Source organism: Gorilla gorilla, chromosome 6 (genome assembly GCF_029281585.2).
Source record: "Gorilla gorilla gorilla isolate KB3781 chromosome 6, NHGRI_mGorGor1-v2.1_pri, whole genome shotgun sequence".
NCBI lineage: Eukaryota > Metazoa > Chordata > Mammalia > Primates > Hominidae > Gorilla > Gorilla gorilla.
In genome coordinates, this window is record NC_073230.2 from 116,567,670 (window position 1) to 116,591,924 (window position 24,255).

Below are 24,255 nucleotides of genomic sequence, written 5' to 3' on the forward strand. Positions count from 1 at the left end.
TCTTCCCAGCTCTGAGAGCCTTTGTTATAAAAGGGAGTATTTATCTGGAGCACCTTTTACTTTTTTTTATTTTATCAAAGTTTTACATATACATATTTTTAAAGCAAAATAGTAACACAAGGCTTATAATGAAAAAGAGCAGTCTCCTGAGGCCCTGTCCCCAGAAGCAACTACATTCAACTCCTTTAGAAATGTGCTCTGAGGCCGGGCGCAGTGGCTCACGCCTGTAATCCCAGCACTTTGGGAGGCCGAGGCAGGTGGATCATTTGAGCTCAGGAGTTTGAGGCCAGCCTGGCCAAATATGGTGAAACACTGTCTCTACTAAAAATATAAAAATTAACCGGATGGTAGTGGCACGTGCCTGTAATCCCCACTACCCGGGAGGCTGAGGCAGAAGAATCGCTTGAGCCTGGGAGGCACAGGTTGCAGTGATCCAAGATTGTGGCACTGCACTCCAGTCTGGGCAACAGAGTAAGACCCTGTCTCAAAAAAAAATGTTCTCTGATATGGGCCTCCAGGTTTCTAAATGCAGTGTTTAGGTAGTTTTTTCTTGATCTTTCAGTATGGGATATTATCTTTGACTTTGTTATAGGGAAGACGAGGACTTAGACCTCTTTATCTCACCCAATTTCCCTCCTGGCTCCTCATACTTCCCATCCCCCTCCATCCTTTCAATTTAAATATATCATAACTTTTACTATATCATATTATTACAACTATATATTCATCATCATTATGAGGATTTCCTTTGCCTCTTTCCTGTATTGATACCCTCTTTCCTGAATTCCATGTTTTCTTTCTTTTTCTTTTTTTTTTTTTTTCCGAGACAGATTCTCCCTTTGTAGTGCAGGCTGGAGTGCAGTGGCGCAATCTTGGCTCACTGCAACCTCTGCCCCCCGGGTCCCAGTTCCAGCAATTCTGCTTCAGCCTGCCGAGCAGCTGGGATTACAGGCACACACCACCATGCCCAGCTAATTTTTGTATTTTTAGTAGAGACGGGGTTTCACCATGTTGGCCAGGCTGGTCTTGAACTCCTGACCTGGTGGTCCGCCTGCCTCGGCCTCCCAAAGTGCTGGAATTGCAGATGTGAGCCACTGTGCCCGGCCTGGATTCCATGTTTTCTACTTTTGTATAGGTTTTGAGAGTCACAGAGGTGCCAGCTTTCATCACATTGTATCAAGAGTACATATTATTAACATAACTTATCAGTTTTGATGTTGACCTTGATCACCTGGCTACAATAGTGCTTGTCTAGTTTCTGAACTGTAAAGTTCCTCTTTTCCCTCCTTTTTCCATACCGTAATCTTTGTGAATCACTGTTCACAGCCCACACTTCAGAAATGGGGATCAGTGTGCAAATGAGTGGATTAAAAAAAGAAAAAAAATAAGAAAGGGAAGTTACGCTCAACCTCCTTGAAAGCAGAGTATCTGTGTAAATTGTTTGGAATTCTACACAGATTTGTCTGTTGTCTACCATTTGTTTGTCAGTATGGACTCATAGGTATTTATTTTATAATTTGGGTTATAATTTAATACTACTTTAGTTTATTGTTCAGGTTGTCCAGCTTTCACCATTGGGAGCTCTTTCATTTGGCTCCTGTGTCCCTTTGACACATTTCCATTTTGGATATTTGTTTGTTTGTTTGTTTGTTTCATTTTTGGAGCACTTCCTTACTTTCTGGCATTACAAGATACTCCAGGCTTGAACATTTCCTGCCCCATTCTTAGAATCAGTGTTTAGGGATTTTTTTTAATTGGGCTGGATTCTTTGGTACTGTTTATTTATATTTTATTTTTGATTCTGGAGTAGTATGAGATATTTGTAACATGAGTATATTTTCATCAAAATATTTCAAGAATAGTCTCTTTGTTTTGACTATCCTGAGTATTTTGGTTTTTGATTGAAGGTGTTTTTATCAAGATTACTGTCAGGTGACTAAAGTAACACTTTGTATTGTTCACCTGACATTTATCATTTCCAAGTGAACTGTTTACACACAAGTGAATTTTTCAAATGCTTAAAGCTTACACTTTTCATTTATTCATTCTTTTTTTTTTTTTTTTTTTTTTTTTTTTTTTTTTTTTTTTTGAGACGGAGTCTCGCTCTGTCGCCCAGGCTGGAGTGCAGTGGTGCAATCTCGGCTCACTGCAAGCTCCGCCTCCCGGGTTCACGCCATTCTCCTGCCTCAGCCTCCCGAGTAGCTGGGACTACAGGCGCCCGCCACTGCGCCCGGCTAATTTTTTGTATTTTTAGTAGAGATGGGGTTTCACCGTGGTCTCGATCTCCTGACCTCGTGATCCGCCCACCTCGGCCTCCCAAAGTGCTGGGATTACAGGCGTGAGCCACCGCGCCCGGCCCTTATTCATTCTTTCATTCCTTCAAGGAGCATATTTTAAGCACTTACCAATACTAGGCAATATGCTAGGTACTCAGACAGATAAGACACAGCTCTGTTTCTTGAGTAGTCCATAGTCTAGTAAGGGCATAGTTGCCCTTCAATTCAATACATGCTGTGGTGAAACTTGAGTTGTAGTAGAAGCCAACACTGGAGATCGACACTTTCTTGACATTTTAAAGGATGACATTAATTAGCCAGATGAAGTAGGAGGAGATGGACAAGGTGTTATAACAAAAATGAGCAGCATGTAACCAAAGGAGTATGGCACTTTTGAGGTACTACAAGGAGCTCAAGGCAACTGGAGTGTAAAATAAGATGGAACCAGTGGAGAGAGTTGAGCAGTAGGCCTAGAAGCCATCCTGAAGGGCCTCATATGCCATGTTTGTACGTTAACATTTTCAGGGCACTCTTAGAGGGTTTTTAGGCACAAGAGCAATCACTTTGACAGCATTATAGACAATGGATTAAAGTAGACGGGCAACTACATGAGAAATCCACTTAATAATCTAATCTGGAAATGAGGACAGTGGTCACAGAGCTGGAGTGGAAGGTATGGATTGGAGAGCTATAAAGGAACTTAATAGCTATCAACAAACTTTATCAACAGATGGGTGTGAGGTTAAAAGAGATTAGGTGTTGATTGAAGTGATGAATAAAACGTAAATCTTTACCTACACAGACCTGACAATATAGGCATGTACAAAAGAATGATAATATAATTAAACCACAATTTATGTCCTTACTGAACAGAAGTTTGTGTGTCTACTTTCCAAGTATCTTGGAAGCATTACTGTAGATTAACAATCCAATAAGTGATCATTGGCAAAGGAGTAGTACATGTGAGGATTAAATACTGAATAGCTCCAGTGTATCACACTCTTGAATTCTCAAAAAGAGAACCAAATAAATTGGAAAGAAACCAACACTAGACATATGGAAATTTTTCAAATAAAATATGTTTTCCTCTGGCTCAATCCTTACAGCTATTGTACAACAGCCCAACTTTAGCTGTCATGCCAATGCCTCTAAAAACTTCCATTTCCTGGCAGAGCTTTACTGGCAGTGTTTCTATCTCTGGTCGAAATCACAGTGATACAATACATTTACACGGTACGTTAGTCTCACCAGCTCCTCCCACTTTTGCAAATAGTTCCGTAAGTGAATGTTTGACACTTGGAAAGACAACAAATATTTTTGCTTACTATGTGTCACTGTAACATTAGTTGAAGTCATTTTCTATATTAATAAATGATGCATGTGCCTTTAAAAATATCTAATGGACCATAACCTAGGACATAACAGTCTCTTATTGAATCTAGCCAGTATTCTTAGCAAATATCTCAGTATTTCCATAAAGCCACTGGCAAGTGATAGCAGCCCGTTTTTGCAGTTAAGAAAATTGCAGTAGCAACTTAGATGTATCATCTAAAGCCTCCTTGTCCAATAATATTTTTCTTATATATGCTGTTTCCAAAATAATATGCCTCAAAATAAAATAAGCATATTCACATGTCAGATAACAAGTTTATATAGTCCCTTGGTTACAGATGCAGTTGCAAAAGCAGGTGGAAGGCATCCAAAACACAATAATTTTTATAAAATGAGATAAAGGACTGGGAAACAGTCCAAGATGTGTCTAGACAATAATAGCCTCCCCTAATTGGAGTGATAATATTCATTAGATTTATTAATATCCACTGAAATACAAAATGAAATAAGAAACACAGTTTATACCTTGGCTTAATAAGTGGCAGAAAAACAGTATTTGTCTGCATTTGTTCCGTTAATAGCTTTATACCAGTAGTAACCAGAAGAAACTCCTAGATAGGCTGTACAAGTGGTTTTCTAGCTTCTTTTAAAAAGGAACTACTGGGTTGATATCTAAGATATATTAAATTTATTAAATAACTTCTTAATGTCAGAAATTCAAGTATAAATCGTTTTTAACATTAAGACCAACTCCTGTTCGTTACAAGCACCTGACCAACTGTCTTAATAGAAAGTACTCTAGACTCAGTAGCTTATAAACAACAGAAATTTATTTCTCACGGTTCTGGTGGCTAAGAAGTCTGAGATCAAGGCCCCAATAAATTAGGCCTCTGATGAGGGCCTGTTTCGTGATTCATAGATGGTACCATCTTGCTATGTTCTCACATAATGGAAAGGGAAAGGCAGCTCTCTGGGGCCTCTTTTTATTAGTGCACGAATCCCATTAATGAGGACCCCACCCTTATGACCTAATCACTCCCCAGCCATGCCTCCCAATACGATCACATTGGTAATTAGGTTTCAACATATGAATTTTGTGGAGAGACAAGCATTCGGACCATAACAACAACATTCTTAAAACTACCATTGTAGGCCAGGGGCAGTGGCTCACAACTGTAATCCCAGCACTTTGGGAGCCTGAGGTGAGAGAATTGCTTGAGCCCAGGAGTTCAAGACCTGCCTGGGCAACATAGTGAGACCTCATCTCTATAAAAAATTTAAAAATTGGCTGGAGTGGTAGAGCAAGATGTTGTCTCAAAAAAAAATAAACACCATTGCAGGCTAGTCAGCCCCTATTAGGTTGTGGAATCTACCGTGTATTTTATGTACCAGAAATCCAGGGTCTTAAACTTTTTTGCTGAGCTCTGAAGATACCACCACCATGCATCATATTTTCAAGTAGCCTCTAGGAAATGCCTTGTAGAACCCAAATTGAAAACTAACGTATAACTCTTTATGTTGTGCAGGTGGTCCTAATGAAATCTAACCATCCCCAAAACTGTCTTCCATACCTGACTCATACCTTTAGCAAGTGACATCACATTAAATTTGTCAAAATCAGTCTTTAATACCTTATTTAGAATTATGCAGCTATAGAAGGAACATGGAGGAAATTATAGAGCTGTGCTGCCCAATATGGCTAGCCACTAGCTCACATGTGGCTGTTTAAATTTAATTGAACTTAAATTGAAAATATAGGTCCTCACTTAAACTAGCCACATTTAAAGTTCGCAATAGCCACATCTAAGTAGTGGCTACCGTATTGACAACGCAGATGTAGAACTATGTAGAACATTTGACAATACTGTCTAGAAAGTACTGATACAAAAAGCACTTTAGTTGATAATGGCTTATATATTTATATAAAAATGCCTATATGATGACTTCTCAAGAGAAAAGATTGTTTATAACTGGAACCTATAATTTTATTTCATTGTGCCAGAAAAGTAGCTTTTAAATTTATAAATTCTACTTTTTTCCCTTAAACTCCTACCCTAAAATACTTCCAAATGTAGAACTTCTGAAGGCTACATATGATATAGAGCTACTTCAGGATTCCCAGAGTTTGGAAAAATGATTTCTGAAAGCACTATATGAGATAAAAGTTTCAAGTATGACAGCTCAAATTTTTCTACCCCATTTTGTACAGCTCTTCTACATATTTTGCTCATTAGCACCTTCTTCACAATGTATTGTTTTATATATATATATATATATATATTTATTTATTTATTTATTTATTTTACTTCTATCTAAGGCCATGAATCTGCTGACATATGACTTGTAGCTCCTTGGTAGGTAAAGGTCAATATATAGTAATTCTTGTGTGCCATTATCTTGAGGAGCAGGATGTTTGCATAGACTAAATTGTCTTCCTATATATTGCTGCTTTAGTTACAAAGGTTAAAATTGTAAGTATAAAATGGAAAAACCAGTGAGGGACAGAGGAACTTTGGATGTAATGGGCCTCTGGATGCCCTGAGAAGCATTTAATATCACTTATATTCATATGTAAGTGGATGCATGACCTGAATTTATTCATGAGGAAACATCAGACAAAAAGTGAAGAACATTCTATCTAAAAAGTGGCCTGTATTCTTTAAAATGTCAGTATCATGAAAGATGGGGAGAAGAGGGCTGTGATAATGGTGGGGAATCATTCCAGATTAAAAGAAATTAAAGAGATATGATAACTAAATGCAATATGTGATCTTGCACTGTATCCTGGACTAGCAGTGGAGAAAATGCTAAAAGGACATGATTAAGACAGTTCCAAAAATTGGCGTATGGATGATAAATTAGATTTAAAGTATTGTATTCATATTAAGTTTCCTAAATTTGGTGACTATACTATGGTTATGTTAGATAATATTTTGTTTCTGGGAAGTACATTCACAGAAATGTATTGAAGAGTAGAGGGGCACGATGCCTGCAACTTATTCTCAAATGAGTCAAGAAAATAATAGTGTGTGTGAAGAGAGAGAATATGATAACAAATGTAGCACAATGTTAACAGTGGATTTGAGTAAAGACTATACAGGAGTTCTCTATTTAAGTCTTGTAACTTTTCTATAAATTTGAAATTATTCTGAAATAAAAATAAAACTATTCGATATTTTCTAGCCCTTTCTAAGGCACAAAATGATGTGATGGAAATGAAGATGCAGTCAGAGAGACTTTCGAAAGAATATGATCAACTCCTGAAAGAACACTCTGAACTTCAGGTGGGTGTGACATGCACTTTATGCACCTAAATGTTTTGAAATAGTAATTACCTAAGTAAATTATTTGGGTTATTTGTCCTTAACTAATCAAGATGATGTACTTAATCCTGGCTTTGTTAAACGATTTAAAGAAGCCAGATTTTTACCTAGAGGGTAAAGATTAGGACATTGCAGGAAAATACAAGATAATTTTAAGGAATTGCTGACTTGCATACTTACAGCATTCCAGTTTTGGTGAATTTTTAAGCAAAAGAATTAAGCCACAAAAATGGCAGCATTGGAAAACAGACTGGTTCTAGAAAAGATGAGTTTTGCTCTTTGGGATGTTTGCCATATTCTTGCCAAAATGAGGCCAGAATTTCAAGTTCCACATCACACTACTCTTGTCTCGGTGTTTTAGACATATTAGGACAAGACTTTAGCATTCAAATTTATCATTTACCTCCAAATGTTGATTTGAAAGATGGAAATGGGAAAAAAATGTTTCACTGTTAAAGCCACAAAGTCGGATCTGGGCCATAGGTTTTCTTTCTCTTTCTCTCTAATTCAGTAAAAGAAATGGTCATCCCTGTTAGGCTTGTCTTTCCTCCCTCCCTTCTGCTGCCAGCCAGTAACCTGAATTGATTTCCCAGACACACTTTGATCAATTGGGGAAGAGACCATTCCAGAGACAGCCCTGGCCTTCCCTCCCAGTTTCTCCCAAGACAGACTGGTTGGGCTTGTCTTCAAAATTTGGCAGCCTTTGTGGCTTTCAGTCAGGGCTTTTTACAAATAATAGCTTTTTATTTCACTGTACACATTTCCCTGCATCTTAATGGTCATGGTATCTCCAAGGCTCAGCACTGTTCCTGGCACAAGGCAAGCAGACACTATACTCATAGACTTTGTAGTCGGACCTACTTGGAATACCTACCTATACCTGGCTGCATGCTAGGTTTTTTATCTTAGGCAGGTTATAGCATCCCTTTGGGGCTCACTTCTTTCATCTATAAAAATTGAAACAATAATGATGCCTGGCTCACTGGATTGTTAAGAGAACTAAATAAAATGTGTAGGTGTTTTAGCACTATGTCTAGCTGACAGTAAACACTCAAGAAATGATAGGTATTATCATCATCATCTGTATTACTTCCTCTGTAGGAATTTTGCTGAAAGAATGACTTATTCTCAACCAACCACTTTGGCCTTGGTTTAGAGCCAGTAATTAAGTAATCCAAAGCACATATTTGTAATCTGATAGTCCCAGTTGGTTTGCATGTTTGGTTTAACTAGCCTACTTTGACAATAGCAAAAGACAAGGTAGCCAGAGAAGGGTGAATACCCTGTATGCTCCAATCCCAGGACACTGAGGGCTCAGTTCACATGGCCTGGAGCAGATAGGTAGATTGTCAGCAAGACCACCCCTTCCCCATCTCGAAAATAGAGACCCTAAAATTGCTGACCTCACTGGGGCATGATAATTATTCGTGGTATCTTTCAAGGTCCACCTTGGAAAGTGAAGAAGTCACTTCAGAGACCTCTTGCCTAGAAATACAACATTTTCCCCCTATTTGTGAGATTAGGGTTTACTCAACCAGGTTGAGTATCGACATTAGTGGACTTTGCCATGATGTCAGACATGCTTAGATCTTTGAATGGAGAAAGGAAAACCAGAAGTATGCCTTCAGTTTCTTATGGCCAGTGTCCATTGTTGAATGTCTCCATTGTTGAATGTCTCCATTGTTGAATGTCTCCATTGTGGTAACAGCCATTGGTTCTCTTAATTCTGAAGAATATATATAACTGAGATTTCCTCAACCCATTTCCTCCCCACAGAAAAGCCACAGTCAGCCTGGAGCTGCTGCATTCTTGGTAAAGGAAGTAGAAAGCTTTTAAGAGTGATTCCTGGCTGAGCGTGGTGGCTCACACCTTTCTTTAATCCCAGCACTTTGGAAGGCTGAGGCGGGCGGATCACGGGAGATCAAGACCATCCTGGCTAACAAGGTGAAACCCTGTCTCTACTAAAAATACAAAAAATTAGCCGGGCATGGTGGCAAGTGCCTGTAATCCCAGCTACTCGGGAGGCTGAGGCAGGAGAATCACTTGAACCTGGGAGGCAGAGGTTGCAGTGAGCCGAGATCGCGCTTTTGCACTCCAGCCTGGGTGACAGAGCGAGACTCTGTCTCAGAAAAAAAAAAAGTGATTCCTTCCCAAGAAAATAGTTGTTATAATAGTTGTTATACCTGTTTCTGTGGAAAAGACCCCATCCCAGATTATGCCAGACACCATGCCGAGAGTAGGGCCTTGTTTGATAGCACTTTAGGACTTGATCTAATTTCTGCTTGTATCCAGTTTTTGAAATATTTAATAGATGTCATTTGTTGAGAGTATGCTCTGGACTAAGCACTTGGCTAAGGGCTTCATATATGTTGTTTTGTTTACTCTCCATGACAGCTCAATAATTGAAAGTATTTTAATATCCCTATTTTGTGAATGAGGAAACTGAGACCCAGAGATGTTATATAATTTATCGAAAGTAACTAGAAAGTGATAGCATTCAAAGTCAGAGAATCTTTCTCCAGAACCTCCGTCATTAACCACTATGTTCTTTGGCCTTTGCTGATCATTGGATTGTGTTCTTGGATCCGTTCTCCTCTCACCACTGCTTTACTCTGTATCTCTGGGAGGCCCGTTTCCAAGGCTCCCTTGCTGTCTGACTCAGTCTGGGCAGGTTTAGCCAGTGGCAGGCACTAGAAGACTGAAGGCAGGAGGAAGGGAAAAGCCAGGGATTTCTTCTACTCTTTCTGCTGTAGAGGCCTTCTCCTTTATGACTCCAGTTCCTTCCCTCTAGGTCCCACTGGGCAGCTTCTACATACTGGCCTTCGCACCTGGGCTCCATAACCCTCATCCCTCCAGCCCAAGAAGTGGTGGTGGCTTTTCTGCTATTGATAATCCCAGAGGTGCCTTACCACCCTGTTTGGTGTGTGTACTTTTTCATCACCTGTAAAACCAATTTCCCATAATATCTCTGTTGGAAGGAAAACAAAATCTCAGCTCCGTAGTTTACCACTTCTGTAACCCACAGGTGACTCATTTGACATCTGTGCTCCTCAGGTACTTTACTACTTAAATAAAGGTTGTAATACCTTATGAAAATTAAACCAGATCCTGTATAGGAAAGCACTTTATATATTTATAATCAAGAATGCTATTTATTATGTCCTGACTGGTTACATTTTTTTCTTCACCTACCCATCCCCCACCGTTGTCCAATATGAGACCCTGTATAAGATTCTCAGATTTAGATATCATTAAGAGCCCCATTTTGTTTGTTTGTTTGTTTGTTTGTTTTTGGAGACAGTATCTCACTCTGTCACCAAGACTGGAGTTCAGTGGCACAATCTCAGCTCGCTGCAACCTCCACCTCCCCAATTCAATCGATTCTTGTGCCTCAGCCTTCTGAGTCACTGGGACTACAAGCACATGCCACCATGCGCAGCTAAGTTGGGTATTTTTAGTAGAGACAGGGTTTCACCATGTTGGCCAGGCTGGTCTCGAACTCCTGACCTCAAGCGATCCGCCCACCTGGGCCTTCCAAAGTGCTGGGATTATAGGCTTGAGCCACCGTGCCCAGCCGAGAACCCTTTTCTTTAACTCTTGTGCTTTAATGTTCGTCTGAGCCCTGCTTGAGAAGCAAAAGATAGTTACAGATCCTCTATGGTAAAAAGCTCTATCAAATTGTCCTCATGAATTTACTGCCGTTGTCAAACTAATGTTAGATATTGAATTATATGCTAAGGTTCTTTGGAACTAGCTTCCTGAATTTTACATAGTTGACATACTTTCATTGGAACAATCATAAAACGAAAGATCATTAAAATATTAAGGAAACAAAGGTTAAAGAGGGAAACACTGATTTCTTTACTGTAAATAGATCCCAATTTGCATCTTTTAAATCCTTTTGGATTTCCCCATCTGGTCCCCTCCCTGTTATAGGCACTAAATAAATATTAGAAAACAGTCCCTTCAAAACATGTAGTCCTTTCCTTATTTGCCCTGCCTCTCTTCTAAAAAAAAGAAAAACAGAACTAACTAGAGATTATTGGCTGCACAAACCCATCAGCACCTGCCAGTTTTTAAATTTCATTTTGGAAAATCAGCCATCACTTAAGGGACTTGTCCATAATAGCTTCATTAAAGCTTTGTTTTTTATCAAAAGGGGGCCATATATGTAAACATGTGAAAGTAATTTACCTCCTCTACCCTTGTCTTCTTATTTGATTGCAAAAGTTAATGTTATTAAAGTTGCTATGGAAGCATTAATGTTCAGCCTGAACAAGAGCTTGACAAACTTCTTTATACAAGCAATAACACTCTGCAACCCCATTTTATGAGATATTTTTCATGATGTAGACATTTACTTTCTTAGCACAAGTGATCTCTTAAGATTAATTTCTATTCCATTTTCCTTCAGTTTTAAATGATGTAATATAGTAATCTTTATAACATGATCAGCCAAGTATAATTTGAGAAGTCAGTTCTGTTGGCAAATATCTGAAGGACAAAACCAAAGCCATCCTAGCTGAGGTTTTTGTCCCTTCCTTCTTTCATTTACCAAAAACCTTAATTGGGTTAACAGTAGGGGAATTTTAGAAATCATGTTTTCCTAGTGTAACCTGTGAAACAAAAGCAAAATAGATTAAGGCAAGGGGAAAAATGAACTTAACAAGAGTGTTCTTTTTCCTAAGTAAAAACCACAAATTTTATAGTTTTTAAAATTTTAGACTTTCTCAATCCTTTTTTTCACATTTAATTATTCTCATAAGTATACACAGAAGAGAGAATGTTTTTTAAAAGTCCTTCTCATGTCTATGAATCTGTTTCTCTTTGCTGTACTACATAAATCATATTTTTTTCCTTACAGGATCGTTTAGAAAGAGGCAACAAGAAAAGACTGTGAACTTTATAAAAGACACTTGCAATATACTGTGTCAAAATGATAATTTTGTTATGTTAGCCTCTAGAAAATTTAAGTTCAGAAAAATGCACTATGACCGGTTCGTAATTTTTTTAATGCCACACATAGGTTGTATTGTAATGGCATTATCAAAATATTTGATAATGTTTCAGATATATTGCAAAGTCTGTATTCCAGCTCTTAAGAAAAATATAAGCATGTTAAATACCATATTTACATATCGATAATGTCATTGGTATATGGTGGCTGTTTACCAATAAAAGGAAAAAATTCATTAACCGGTTGCTTCCAAAATTAGAAGTTTTAAGTTGCATGAAACCATTAATAGCCTTGAAAGCTTTGATAAGTTTTCAGTAATAATAACCTATTTAATCAGATGATGATGTGTTTGAAAATAGTGTTCAATATCAGCAAATTTGTACACAGGGAATGTAAATAAGGATAACTGATCAGAGTTATCCACTGTATTTATAAGGAAGAGTCGGAAAAAACAATGACCTTAGTTTTTTTTAAGCCTGATGATACTATGGTTTACTCTAATAAGATAGCTATATTGATAATTATATTTTTGTTACTGTGCCCTTGCACATTTTGGTCTTTTTGTTGATATTTTTATTAATAACACATAATTAGTAACCACTCTACTGTTTCAAGTTAATCTAGTAATAGAGCTTACATATATTTGTATAACTGCTGTACCATTGAACTGAATTTATTTTACAACAGTGTAGAATTCTTGAAAAGTTAACGTAGAAAATTTCCAAAAAGCAGTATTTCTAGAAAGTATCCAAAAAGCAGTATTTCTTTCCCTTGGTTGTGAGAGTAACTAATTATATAAATATTACCTCAAAAATACATACACTGGTATCACACAGTCTTTCCAATGTTTCTGTATTCTGAAAGCTAAATATTAAGTACTATTTTTCCATTCAAATATTCATTTAGAATTTCCTTTAGAAGATGGCAGTGATTATAATATTAATATGATTTCATTTGTTCCAGTGTTTAGACATGAAATCATCTTCCTTGTCTCATGAAAACCTAAATATAAAAAAAAGGAAAATACTGGAGTTTTTATTTCTCTTGTCTTTGTTTCATCCTCTGTTTATTATAATTTTAGCACCAACTTCACACCTAGCTAATTTTTTTCATCATAAAGTGGATGAAATGAGCAAGTACCTAAAAATTTTATTTCAGATAAAAGTCAGGAGTTACTGCTAAAAAACAGACATGTAGGAGACATTCAACAGGAGTAAGAAATAAGAGTTAGACCATATGGGCTGACAACACCATAAATAACAAGAAAAGGGAGTGCTGAAATAGGAGAGAACAGAGCAAATGTTAGCTCAAAGTATAGACTTAGAAATATCAAAGTAAGAGCTATCTGGATAAATATATAGATATTGAGTGCTTGGAATCCTAGCCTACTATGTGAAAATTAAATCTAATGTCAGAATAACTTACAGAAAAATAGAAAATGCACAGCTTTAAAATGGGCAGAGTTAAAATCTAATCCCAGCTTTATCACTTATTTAGCCATGCTAGCCTAGGCCTCTATTTCCTTGTCTCCAAAATGAGAATAATAAAATTTAGGTCAGCATTACTATATAAACTAAGATAATGTAGTGATTCTCAAAGTTGTTCAGACTGTATAGTAAGGAGAAAGTCTGGTTGCACTTTGAAGAGCTTGAAGATTTGAAAGATTCCCAAAAAAGCATTTTAAAGTTTACATTTAAGGGACCTTGGACCTCAGCCCTCTCAAGTTTACAAGTCTGAAACTTTAGACATCAAAAGTTTGAGCAGTTTTTCCAAGGCAACATTGATAGTTAGATTCAGGGCCAGGCTGTAAGTCTAGAATTTAGATATCCTGATCCCCCAGATACCGCTCTTCTGTTTATACACAGACCAGCTATAATTTGCTAAACATAAAATATTGCAGTGTATTAGCCAGCTGTGGCTCCAGAGTCTGTGCACTTTACCACCGTGCCCAACTGTTTCACATGCTATGTTTGGTAGTTTTTCCTGGTACTCTCCTTAATAATGGTGGTGTTTAGCAAATTGTATTACATAAATAAATATTTATTTCATGGATTGAGTTATGTTGCATATTAAATTACTTTCCTTCCCATTGTCAATAATGACTTCTTTATGTCTTAGGCTGTATTATAAATTCAAACACAGGAATGTTATTCTTGCCTTTTTCCATCAGAATTACATAAAGTTTTATTAGACTTTCCCCCTACTTGCAAATCTGCCTGGAGGTTCTGGTCTTTAGGAAGTAGCACTTAGCAAGTTCTGGATAAGCACTCCAGAATTTGGGATGAGTTATCCTTGTTGTTTGTCCAGCTCTATCTTGGACCCCAGTGCTGCTAATTAGATTCATGCCTTGTTCTTTAGGGCATAAGTTCCTCTCTTGGCTATTTTTCCTAGTATGCTGAGAACTAGGATTCCCTTTCAGTGACAGAGTCCTGCCCTGGAACCCCAATCAAGAGCCTAAAGTTTAACTACTCTCTGAGATATTAGCCTGATGCCAGCAGCCTGCCTGGATCTCTAAATATTACCCATTCTGGGAGTTGTTAGTGGTCTCTGCTTTCCTGCAGTGTCACTCCTGCTTCCTCATTGGGCCTGCTAGCCACAGCTACTTGGATGTACCTGAACCTGTTGCCTTGCCCTACCTCTGTGGGCTGGTTCAGTTCTGCATTCCCATTCCAGTGTCCACTGCCTTCTCGCTATCCCTCCCATCTGTGCGCCACCACCAGCTTATCCCCAGCCCTGCTAACATGACAGACTATTGTGCATTTGAGTGCCCATTATACAATGTGTGAATATAACCGTGCTTTTAAGCATTGACTTTAATGTCTGGGATGATCCGTCTAGAGTCCATGGAACCCTCCTGTGTTTTTTCATCCCTTTCTTAGTAATCTTGGAAATCCACTTATGAAATTCTTTTTCTAACATTTCTTTGCTGAACGGCATTTTTAAAATTACTTTCACAGTGTTTCTTTCCAGTTTGATCTCTACACAAACACAACTTTATTACTTGCACCAGAAATGATTTCAAACGCTTTAGGAACTGTGGTAGGCTTAGTTATGACTTCCCAAAAGATATCCCTATACCAATCCCTGGAACCTGGAAATGTTCTCTTCTATAGCAAAAGATGTGATTAAGTTAAAGTCTTGAGATGGAGAGATTATTCTGGGTAATCTGGGTGTTCCCTAAATGCAGCTACATCTATGCTTATATAGAAGCAAAGGAAGATATTACCACACAGCAGAGGAGAAAGCACAGTGACCACAGAGGCAGAGATTGGAGTGATGGAGCCGCAGCAAAGGAATGCTGACAGCCACCAGAAGCTGGAGGAGGCACAGAACAGATTCTTCCCCAGAGCCTCTTCCAGCAGGAGCATGGCCCTGCAGATACCAATAAAACTGATATTGGACTTCCTGGCCTCCAGAACTATGGGAATAAATTTATTGTTTCAAGCTATCAAGTTTGTGATTATTTGTTACTGCTGCCATAGTAAATTAATACAGGAGCATGCAGGACAGATCTGTAATGGCCTGAACTGAATTTCAAGGGGTGTGGAAAACAATTACTCTTTAACACCACTCCGTCTTCCCCATTAGCCATTTGGATAAGTCAAAGATAGCCTTAGCCATCTCCTATCTTAGTTACTTTTCTCCTTCAATTGTATTTTGCCATTGTCATTGCCATTGCCTCTGCCTAACTGCAAGCCATCATCATCTCTCACATGGACTATGACGACCTCCTCATCTCCCTGTATCTTCTCTAATGCTTCTCTCATATACATGCTCTCAGCAGCCACCTGGTTTAAAACAAAAACAAAAAAACATTAATCATGTCATTCCCTGCTTGTCTTCCCATTCTTTCCAACTGTCATTCCCTGCTTGTCTTCCCGTTCTTTCCAACTGTCATTCCCTGCTTGTCTTCCAATTCTTTCAAACTGCAGTTAAGATCAAACCACCAAGACCTCACCAGGCTCCCATCTACTCTTCAGCCTCAACTTAGTCCACCTGCTCTGCCAATCACACCTGTTTCTTTTTGTTGTTCTTTCCCTAGGATATAGATCCTGGCATACCTGCATTCTGATTCTTCTTGGAACAAGCCAAATTCTTTCGCCTGTCAGTACGTTTGCATGTGTAGTACATGTTGCATCCCAGGCCTGTCTGCCTTCTTACCCTATTTTATTTTCATCATAGCACTTACTACCATCTGAAATGATCTCATTTATGGTTTGTCTCCTCAGTGATTAACACAGTTCCTGCACACAGTAAATCAGTAGTTCTCAACAGGAAGTGGAGAGGTCATCCTGAGGGGAACATTTAGCAATACCTAGAGACATTTCTGGTTGTCATAACCAGGGGAATGCTCCTAGTGGATAGAAGTCAGGGAGGCTGTTAAACCCATTCCACAATGCACAGGACTGGAACAAAGAATGATCTCTCACTCAGAATGTCAGTGTTGCCAAGGTGGAGACATCCTGCAGTAGATGCTTGTGGCAGAGGGTACTGGTTGTCCCCCAGTATCCATTCTTTCATTCACCTGTGTTAATACATGCTCCAGTTTTGTATTTTTTTATAAACAGCTGTCAAGCATAAAGATAACATTTTCCATCTCCTTGTATGTAAGTGGAAATAGGACTGTCATGTGGGGCCAGTTTCTTTTTTTTCTTCCTCTGTCCTGCTGCTTGAAACATATATGCTGCTATCTTAGATCATGAGGTCGAGGCCATGCAAAGTGGAGCAACAAGGAGCTGTGTCCCTGACGCCATAAGCACCACACCTGTCCTGAATTGCTGTGAATGACACCAGCTAACTACAATGCATTGTCTCAACATCCTAGACATAATAAAAAGCCATAAATATGTTTGTCCTATGCAGCACAAAACCTTTGTATCTTTGCCTTTTATGTTGGGATCTTAATTAAAAATTACATCCTCTACTGTCTCTGCATGCTCAACTTTTTATATTTGACTTAACCATTATTAATCAGCATCATGCATCGCACCCCCACAATAGCTGTGCATTTCACATTATAAAAGTTTACAAATCTCTTCTGCCTCTTTGTCTTTAGTATGGTGTACACCACAACAAGAACAAACACCTCAAGAACATTCAGGCACATTATATATACAAAGATAGCACATAAGAGCTTGATGTGTAAACAAGGTGTGTAAACAAGTTAGGAAGAAGTTTCCAACTTTTTCTTGGCGATCAACTCTTTTCCTAAATTTGAGCGAAGAATGTGTTTGAAGTGTTGGCTTTGCCCCCTAAACTAGGTGTCTTCCTGGTTAGCCAGGCTTTGTTCTCCCTGAAGCACCACCCATGGTAAAGAATTTCGGTCTCTCCCAAGGGCTGTCAATTTCCCGGAGCACAAAAGACCCTTAGAGCACCACTTCTCAGCCAAGGGCTTCCTGGAATAATCCTCCATAGAGGTTTACTTGCTGAAACTTTTTTTTTTAAGTTTGTTGGTTTTTTTTCCTCTTGAAACAAAATTGATACATAGTAAATGTAGAAATGAAAGAAAAAATAGCTGTTTGTCTAATTTATATATATATATATACACACACAAATATTTACAAAAATAAGATCACACCTATTTTTATGCACACTGTTTTGTGACCTGCTTTTGTTCCCCCTACATCAATATTCTTCTGCAACAGAATTCTACAAACAACTTCTCATAGGTCATATACGCATCACCTGAGGGGTTCGGTTTGTTTAAAGCACAGGGACTCATATGCCCTGTTTACCACTACCACCGGTGAGAATTCCTGCCCCAGGTAACAGTGTTAGTAATGAGACTGCCATAACCATCCAGTATGTGAGAGCAGAAAAGGTGGATGAGACCCATCGTCCTATGACAAGGTATTTACCTTATCCCCTGTTGGTGACATTTCATGAGAATCTTTATTGGCAGAAAATGCTCTGAAATCAATAGAACATAGTGGTTACATGCGTAGATTACCTGTGTTCAAATCTCATCTGCTTTATTTATTACCCATTCTGCATCTCAGTTTCTTCATCTTTAAGGTGATTTAGACTCTAAAGTCTTGCTGATGGGACTAAACGAGTTGATACGTGTTAAGAACGTTTAACAGTTTCTCATGGTAAACTATTCTGAACATTATACAAAGACTGATGCCCAGTCATAAATTTCCCCATCTAAAAACAATAATCTAATGGAATTTTAAAATGTCTTAAAAATAAAAAGTGTACTGGAGATGGATGGTGGTGATGATTACACAACAATATGAATGTAGTTAATACCACTGAACGATACATTTAAAAGTGGTTGGTTAGTACAACCTCTTTGGTATTAACTACTAGTATTAACCACTTTTAAGTGTATAGTTAGATGGTATTAACTACATTCATATTGTAGTATTAACCATATTAACCACTTGTAAGTGCATTTTACATCATTGAAAACATTGGGAAACAAAAGGTGGACCCCCTAGTTTTCTGGAATGAAAATGCACAGTGTTGAAACTGGTAGATAGTTAAGGATGCCTTTTTTTTTTTTTTTTTTTTTTTTTTTTGAGACAGAGTTTTGCTCTTGTTGCCCAGGCTGGAGTACAATGGCACGATCTCAGCTCACTGCATCCTCCATCTCCCAGGTTCAAGTGATTCTCCTGCCTCAGCCTCCCAAGTAGCTGGGATTACAGGCACCCGCCACAACGCCTGGCTAATTTTTGTATTTTTAGTAGACACCAAGTTTTGCTATGTTGGCCAGGCTGGTCTTGAACTCCTGACCTCAGGTGACCCACCAGCCTTGGCCTCCCAAAGTGCTGGGATTACAGGCGTGAGCCACCGTGCCTGGCCTGAGGATGCCTATTCTTAACTGTGATCAGTCATTCCCCTGCCACCCCTCTTCTTCCACCTCAGAGAAAGCACAGAGCCCCATTTGCTCAGGTATGCAACTAATGTTTGCTTATCTGGATTGAATTCAGTTCAATTCTAGTGTGTCAGATGCTTTTCAGGTGACTCTTCCCATTCCCCATCTTCAGAGTGTGTCCTGTTGTCTTAAGATTATGATAGGATCAGATGCAATTTTGACCAACATTCTTAAAATACATCCAGACATGGATGTATTTCACTTCAAATCCCATTGGCAGATTTGATATTATGAAAGGGCCTGGGTCTGAGGTGTTTTGTTAGTCACTTGAACCTTAACTGCCACTTTTTGTTCCTTTCTCAATGATTAAAATAATTACATATATATGTATATATGCACATATATTATGATGTTTTTACATCTTTTTTTTTTTTTTGAAATGGGGTCTCGTTCTGTTGCCTAGACTGGAATGCAGTCGTACGATCACAGCTCATTGCAGCCTTGGCCTCCCAGGCTCAAGTGATCCTCCCACATCAGCCTCCTGAGTAGCTGAGACTACAGGCATGCGACACCAAGCCTCTTTAAATTTTCTCATTTTTTGTAGAGATGGGGGGGTTCTCACTTTGTTGCCCAGGCTAGCCTCGAACTCCTGGGCTCAAGTGATCCTCCCACCTCAGCCTCCCAAAGTGCTGGAGTTACAGTGTGAGCCACCAGGCCTGGCCTACGTCTATTTAAAAAAGAAAAATGCAGCTAGGCGCAGTGGCTCATGCCTGTAATCCCAGCACTTTGGGAGGCCAAGGCAGGTGGATCACTTAAGCTCAGGAGTTCGAAACCAGCCTGGGCAACATGGTGAAGCCCCATTTCCACCAAAAATTAGCCAGATGCAGTGGTGCATGCCTGTAGTCCCAGCTACTCAGGAGGCTGAGGTGGGAGGATTGCTTGAGCTTGGGAGGCAGAGGCTGCAGTGAGCCATGATTGCACCACTGCACTCCAGCCTGGGTAAAGCAGTGAGACCCCCATCTCAATAAAAAAATTAAATAAATAATTAAAAAAGAAAAAGGCAAGGGCAGAGTGGATCTCAATATTTGGGGCCTAGAGCAGATACAACTTGGGGAGTTCTCTATAAGAAAAACAATACAAAATTACCAAAACAAAATTAGGTATGAATTTATTCAGAATAGGAACAGAAATTGCAACAAATAACTGGAAGTTTGGAGATTCAGATACCTTTCTCCTAAGATCTCTTGGGACAATTCACCAGGGATGCTTCACGGCTGCAACCTAGCTTCTCCTTTCTACCTAGGACACTCTACAACTCCAGTATTCTTGATACCTGTGTACCAAAAGCCCTGAAGCTTCACTATCATTATTTCCATATAAATCTTCCTCTAGATAAGGAATGGGAGGGCAGAGTTAATATAATCAATCTGTTGAAAACCTCAAAAATTTTTTGGAGTTCTTTTTTTTAATTTTTTTTTTTTTAGTTTTTAATTTTTGGTGGGTACATAGTGGGTATAGATATTTATGGGGATACATGTGATGTTTTGAAACAGGCATGCAATGTGTAATAATCATACCATGTAAAATAGGATATCCATTCCCTCAAGCATCTATCCTTTGTACAAATAATTCAATTATACTCTTAGTTATTTTAGAATATACAATTAAATTATTTTTACTATAGTCACCTTGTTGTGCTATCAAATACTAGGTTCTATTCATTATTCCTATTTTTTTATACTCATTAATCTTCTCCACTAGGTTCTATTCATTATTCCTATTTTTTATACTCATTAATCTTCTCCACCTCCCCTCTACCAACCCCTACTACCCTTCCCAGCCTCTAGTAACCATCCTTCTACTCTCTTTCCCTATGTGCTTGTTTTGGTTTTTACATCTCACAAATAAGCAAGAACATGTAACGTTTGTTTTTCTGTGCCTGGCTTATTTTCACTTAACATAATGACCTCCAGTTTCATCCATGTTGTTGCAAATGGCAGGATCTAATTCTTTTTTATGGCTATGTAGTACTCCATTATGTATATGTACCACATTTTCTTTATCCATTCATCTGCCAATGGACACTTACGTTGCTTCCAAATCTTGGCTATTGTGAACAATGCTGCAACAAACATGGGAGTGCCGATACCTCTTTGATACACTGATTTCCCTTTTGGGGGGTTATATACCCAGCAGTATGATTGCTGGATCATATGGTAGCTCTATTTTTAGTTTTTTGAGGAACCTCTAAACTGTTCTCCATAGTGGTTGTACTAATTTGCATTCCCTCCAACAGTGTCCAAAGGGTTTGCTTTTCTCTACACCCTCTCCAGAGTTATTGCCTGTCTTTTGGATATGAGTCATTTTAATTGGGGTGAGATGATATCTCATTGTAGCTTTGATTGGCATTTCTCTTATGATCAGTGATGTTGAACACCTTTTCATACGGCTGTTTGCCATTTGTATGTCTTCTTTTGAGACATGTCAATTCAAATATTTTTCCTATATTATAATTGGATTATTAGATTTTTTCCTATAGAGTTGTTTGGACACCTTATATATACTGTTAATCACTTGTCAGGTGGATAGTTTGCAAATACTTTCTCCCATTCTGTGGGTTGTCTCTTCACTTATTTATTGTTTCTTTTGCTGTGCAGAAGCTTTTTAACTTGACGTAATCTCATTTGTCCATTTTTGCTTTGGTAGCCTATGCTTTTGGGGTATTACTCAAGAAATCTTTGCCCAGTCCAATGTCCTGGAGAAGTTCTCCAATTTTTTCTTGTAGTAGTTACATAGTTTGAAACCTTAGATTTAAGTCTTTAAGCCATTTTTATTTCATTTTTGTATATGGCAAGAGATAGGGACCTAGTTTCATTCTTCTGCATATGGTACCCAGTTCTCCCAGCACCATTTATTGAAGAGACTGCCCATTCTCCGATGTATGTTCTTGGAACATTTGTAGAAAATGAATTCACCGTAGGTGCGTGGATTTGCTTCTGGGTTCTCAGATTTTAAGGTAATATGAATCATACTTTTTCTTTAATTTATAGTGAGTGTATTCATTTCCTATTGGTGCTTTCACATATTACCACAAACTTAGTGACTCGAAACAACACAAATTTATTATCTTACAATTCTAGCAGTCAGAAGTCCAAAATTAGTCTTACTGTGCTAAAGTCAAATTGTCGGCAGAAAAAAGCAGGAACGAGGAAGAAGAGGGTAGAGGAGGAGAGGGAGGAGGGAGGTGGCAGTGCTGTGGCAGAGGGACAAGAGCAGGAGGGGGATGGAGAGGAGAAGGTTCCTATGTGGCACGGTGCTCCTGCTCCTCCTGGCGCTGCCCAGCCCACTGTCAGCAAGGGCTGAACCCCCACAGGATAAGGAAGCCTGAGTGCATACCAATAATCAAAGGTACATCTGTGACACAGGACACTGCTGTGGACAGTCTCAGTGCTGCAACTACTGCTAGGAACTCTGGTAGCTCTGGCTGGTGTGGACCATCATCATCATCCTTAGCTGCTGCTACATTGGCCACCACCGCCAAGCCAAGCACCGCCTTCAGGCCCAGCATCGGCAACATGAAATCAACCTGATCCCCTGCCGAGAAGCCTTCAATCACTCAGTGCTGCCTTTTTATTTCAGGTTTTTGCTAAACTACTTAACTACCTCCTTATGAGGAAGTGGTGAGCCAGCCTCCAACTCCTCCCCCAGCATACAGTGCCTTCCACCTACGCAGCAGCAGCAGCTCCCGCTTCCACAGTGAGGCCTGGCAGATGGCAGTCCCCCAGCGCCAATCCCACCAGGGGATCCAAGGGAATCCCTTGTCTGAGCCCAGCAGAAGCATCACAAGACCCCCAATCATCGCTGATCCTGTGCCCTCTGACCTACCAGGTGACCGAGTAGCCACCAAAGCCCTGGGGATGCAGCCCAGTGGCTCTGTAGCCGGCCTGGGAGAGCTGGACCCAGGGGCCTTCCTGGACAAGGATGTAGAATGTAAGGAGGAGCTGCTGAAAGATGACAGTTCTGAACATGGCAGCGCACCGCCCAACAGCAAAGAGAAGATGCTCAGGAGACATCGCCGCTTCACTGGTGACTCGTGCATTGAAGTGCGTATGCCAGGGCCACCATGATCATAGCCTTAAAGAGTTCAACATGCTCATCGCTGATGCACTGGATGGGCCCCTGGACTTCTGCGACAGCTGCCATGTGCAGCCTCCTGGTGATGAGGAGGAAGGCCTCTTCCAGCCCTCCGAGGAGCAGGCTTGACAGCCTGGGCACCTGCACCTGCCACAGCTACCTGCATGCCTGCTGCTAAACACCATCAACGAGCAGTACTCTCGTTGATGTAGAGCCAGAGCAGCAGCTCCCGCAGCTAGATCAGGCTCTGCCAGCACCCAAGAACTTGGCAAAGCAACCAGGGTAGGGGAGAACCACGAGAGAAGCATTAAATGACTTTCAGAAAAAGTGGTACAGCAACTTGATTCCTTTTTTTTTTTTTTTTTCTTTCTCCTCTCCTGCATTTTCCTCCATCTCCAGGTACAGTTTGGGGTGTGGATGCCTCTTGCCCTACAAAGGCACAATGTTGTGGAGGGCTGAGAATTTGGTTCTGTTTCTCATTCCTCATACCCCATCCCTATCCCCTTTATTCTCCCTTTAAAGTCCTATCTCACCTACCTGTTTGGGTCAGAGAGATGTGTTTTAAAGGCCCCCAAGGAAGGAGGCTGGGACTGTGCCCTGAGATGATTCTTGGTGACGAAGTGGATTTGTGCTCTGAGTTTAGTTTAAGAGAACGTCACTGTGTCTCAGTCCCGGAGAGGCAACCCATCTTAGCCCTGGGTGAAGAAGGAAGCCTGCAGAGGCCCAGGCTTTGTCGCCTGTGGCTCCCAGTGTCTGCAGAGCCAGCATTGAGCTAATCCTGTGGGAGGATGAGAGCTGATGGGCAGTTGTATGATAGGTTGGTAGGGGGCTTGTGATCTGTCAAATTCCAGGTGATGGATGCATCCAGTGTGCATCACTAAGAGGCCCTTTCCCAGTGGCCTCTGGCTGGCTGCAGGCTGGTTCCAGTGTGAAAGATTATACTGCCTTTTCTTTTTTTTATTTTCCTTTTGAAAACAGACAACAAAAGACAACTGAAAATAACTTCACCAGTGAGCAGGCAAGAATCCTCTTCTGAAAAATGACGTTTGTAGTTCTTTCCCAAGTTGGCCTTCAAAGAGCCTGGCTGCAGTTGAGCCAGAAGGAGATGTCTTGTGTGAAGGCTAAAGTGGAGGCTGTCTCTGAAACCTCCATGAGCAGGTGGCCCTAAGCCATGGTGGTGGATAGATGTGCAGCTTTCTGCATCTCTGCCCTTTGGTCTGTGCCCACAGGTGGCCGGCGTCAGCCTCCATCCCGAGCACATGCTCCGCGGTTCTTTATGTCTCACTGTTCTTCACACATAGGAGGAAAGAGATAGGAGACAGAGGAAGGGATGGACCCTGAGAAAGGGCCCCTCCAGCCTGGCTCTCACACAGTATTTTGTCTTTGATTCTGAATACATTTTTTTTTGTGGTT

General features: G+C 39.8%; 1 protein-coding gene and 1 pseudogene across 16 annotated transcripts in view; both read left to right on the top strand.

The window, feature by feature from the left end:
• Positions 1–24,255, top strand: part of BCAP29 (B cell receptor associated protein 29) — a 51,489-nt gene extending 27,234 nt beyond the window's left edge. For 4 of the 16 annotated variants that reach the window (XM_055392610.2, XM_019030881.3, XM_055392613.2 and 1 more), the window contains exons 7-8: positions 6,792–6,892; positions 15,096–16,817. In XM_055392610.2, coding sequence (XP_055248585.1) covers positions 6,792–6,892; positions 15,096–15,419 — 425 coding nt within the window. In that variant the 3' untranslated portion in view covers positions 15,420–16,817. Of the gene's footprint in view, positions 1–6,791; positions 6,893–8,707; positions 8,744–9,722; positions 16,818–22,347 lie in introns of those variants that run through there. The other 12 variants (XM_055392615.2, XM_055392614.2, XM_055392616.2 and 9 more) reach the window with 7 other exon arrangements.
• Positions 21,992–23,169, top strand: LOC101129446 (WW domain binding protein 1-like; annotated as a pseudogene).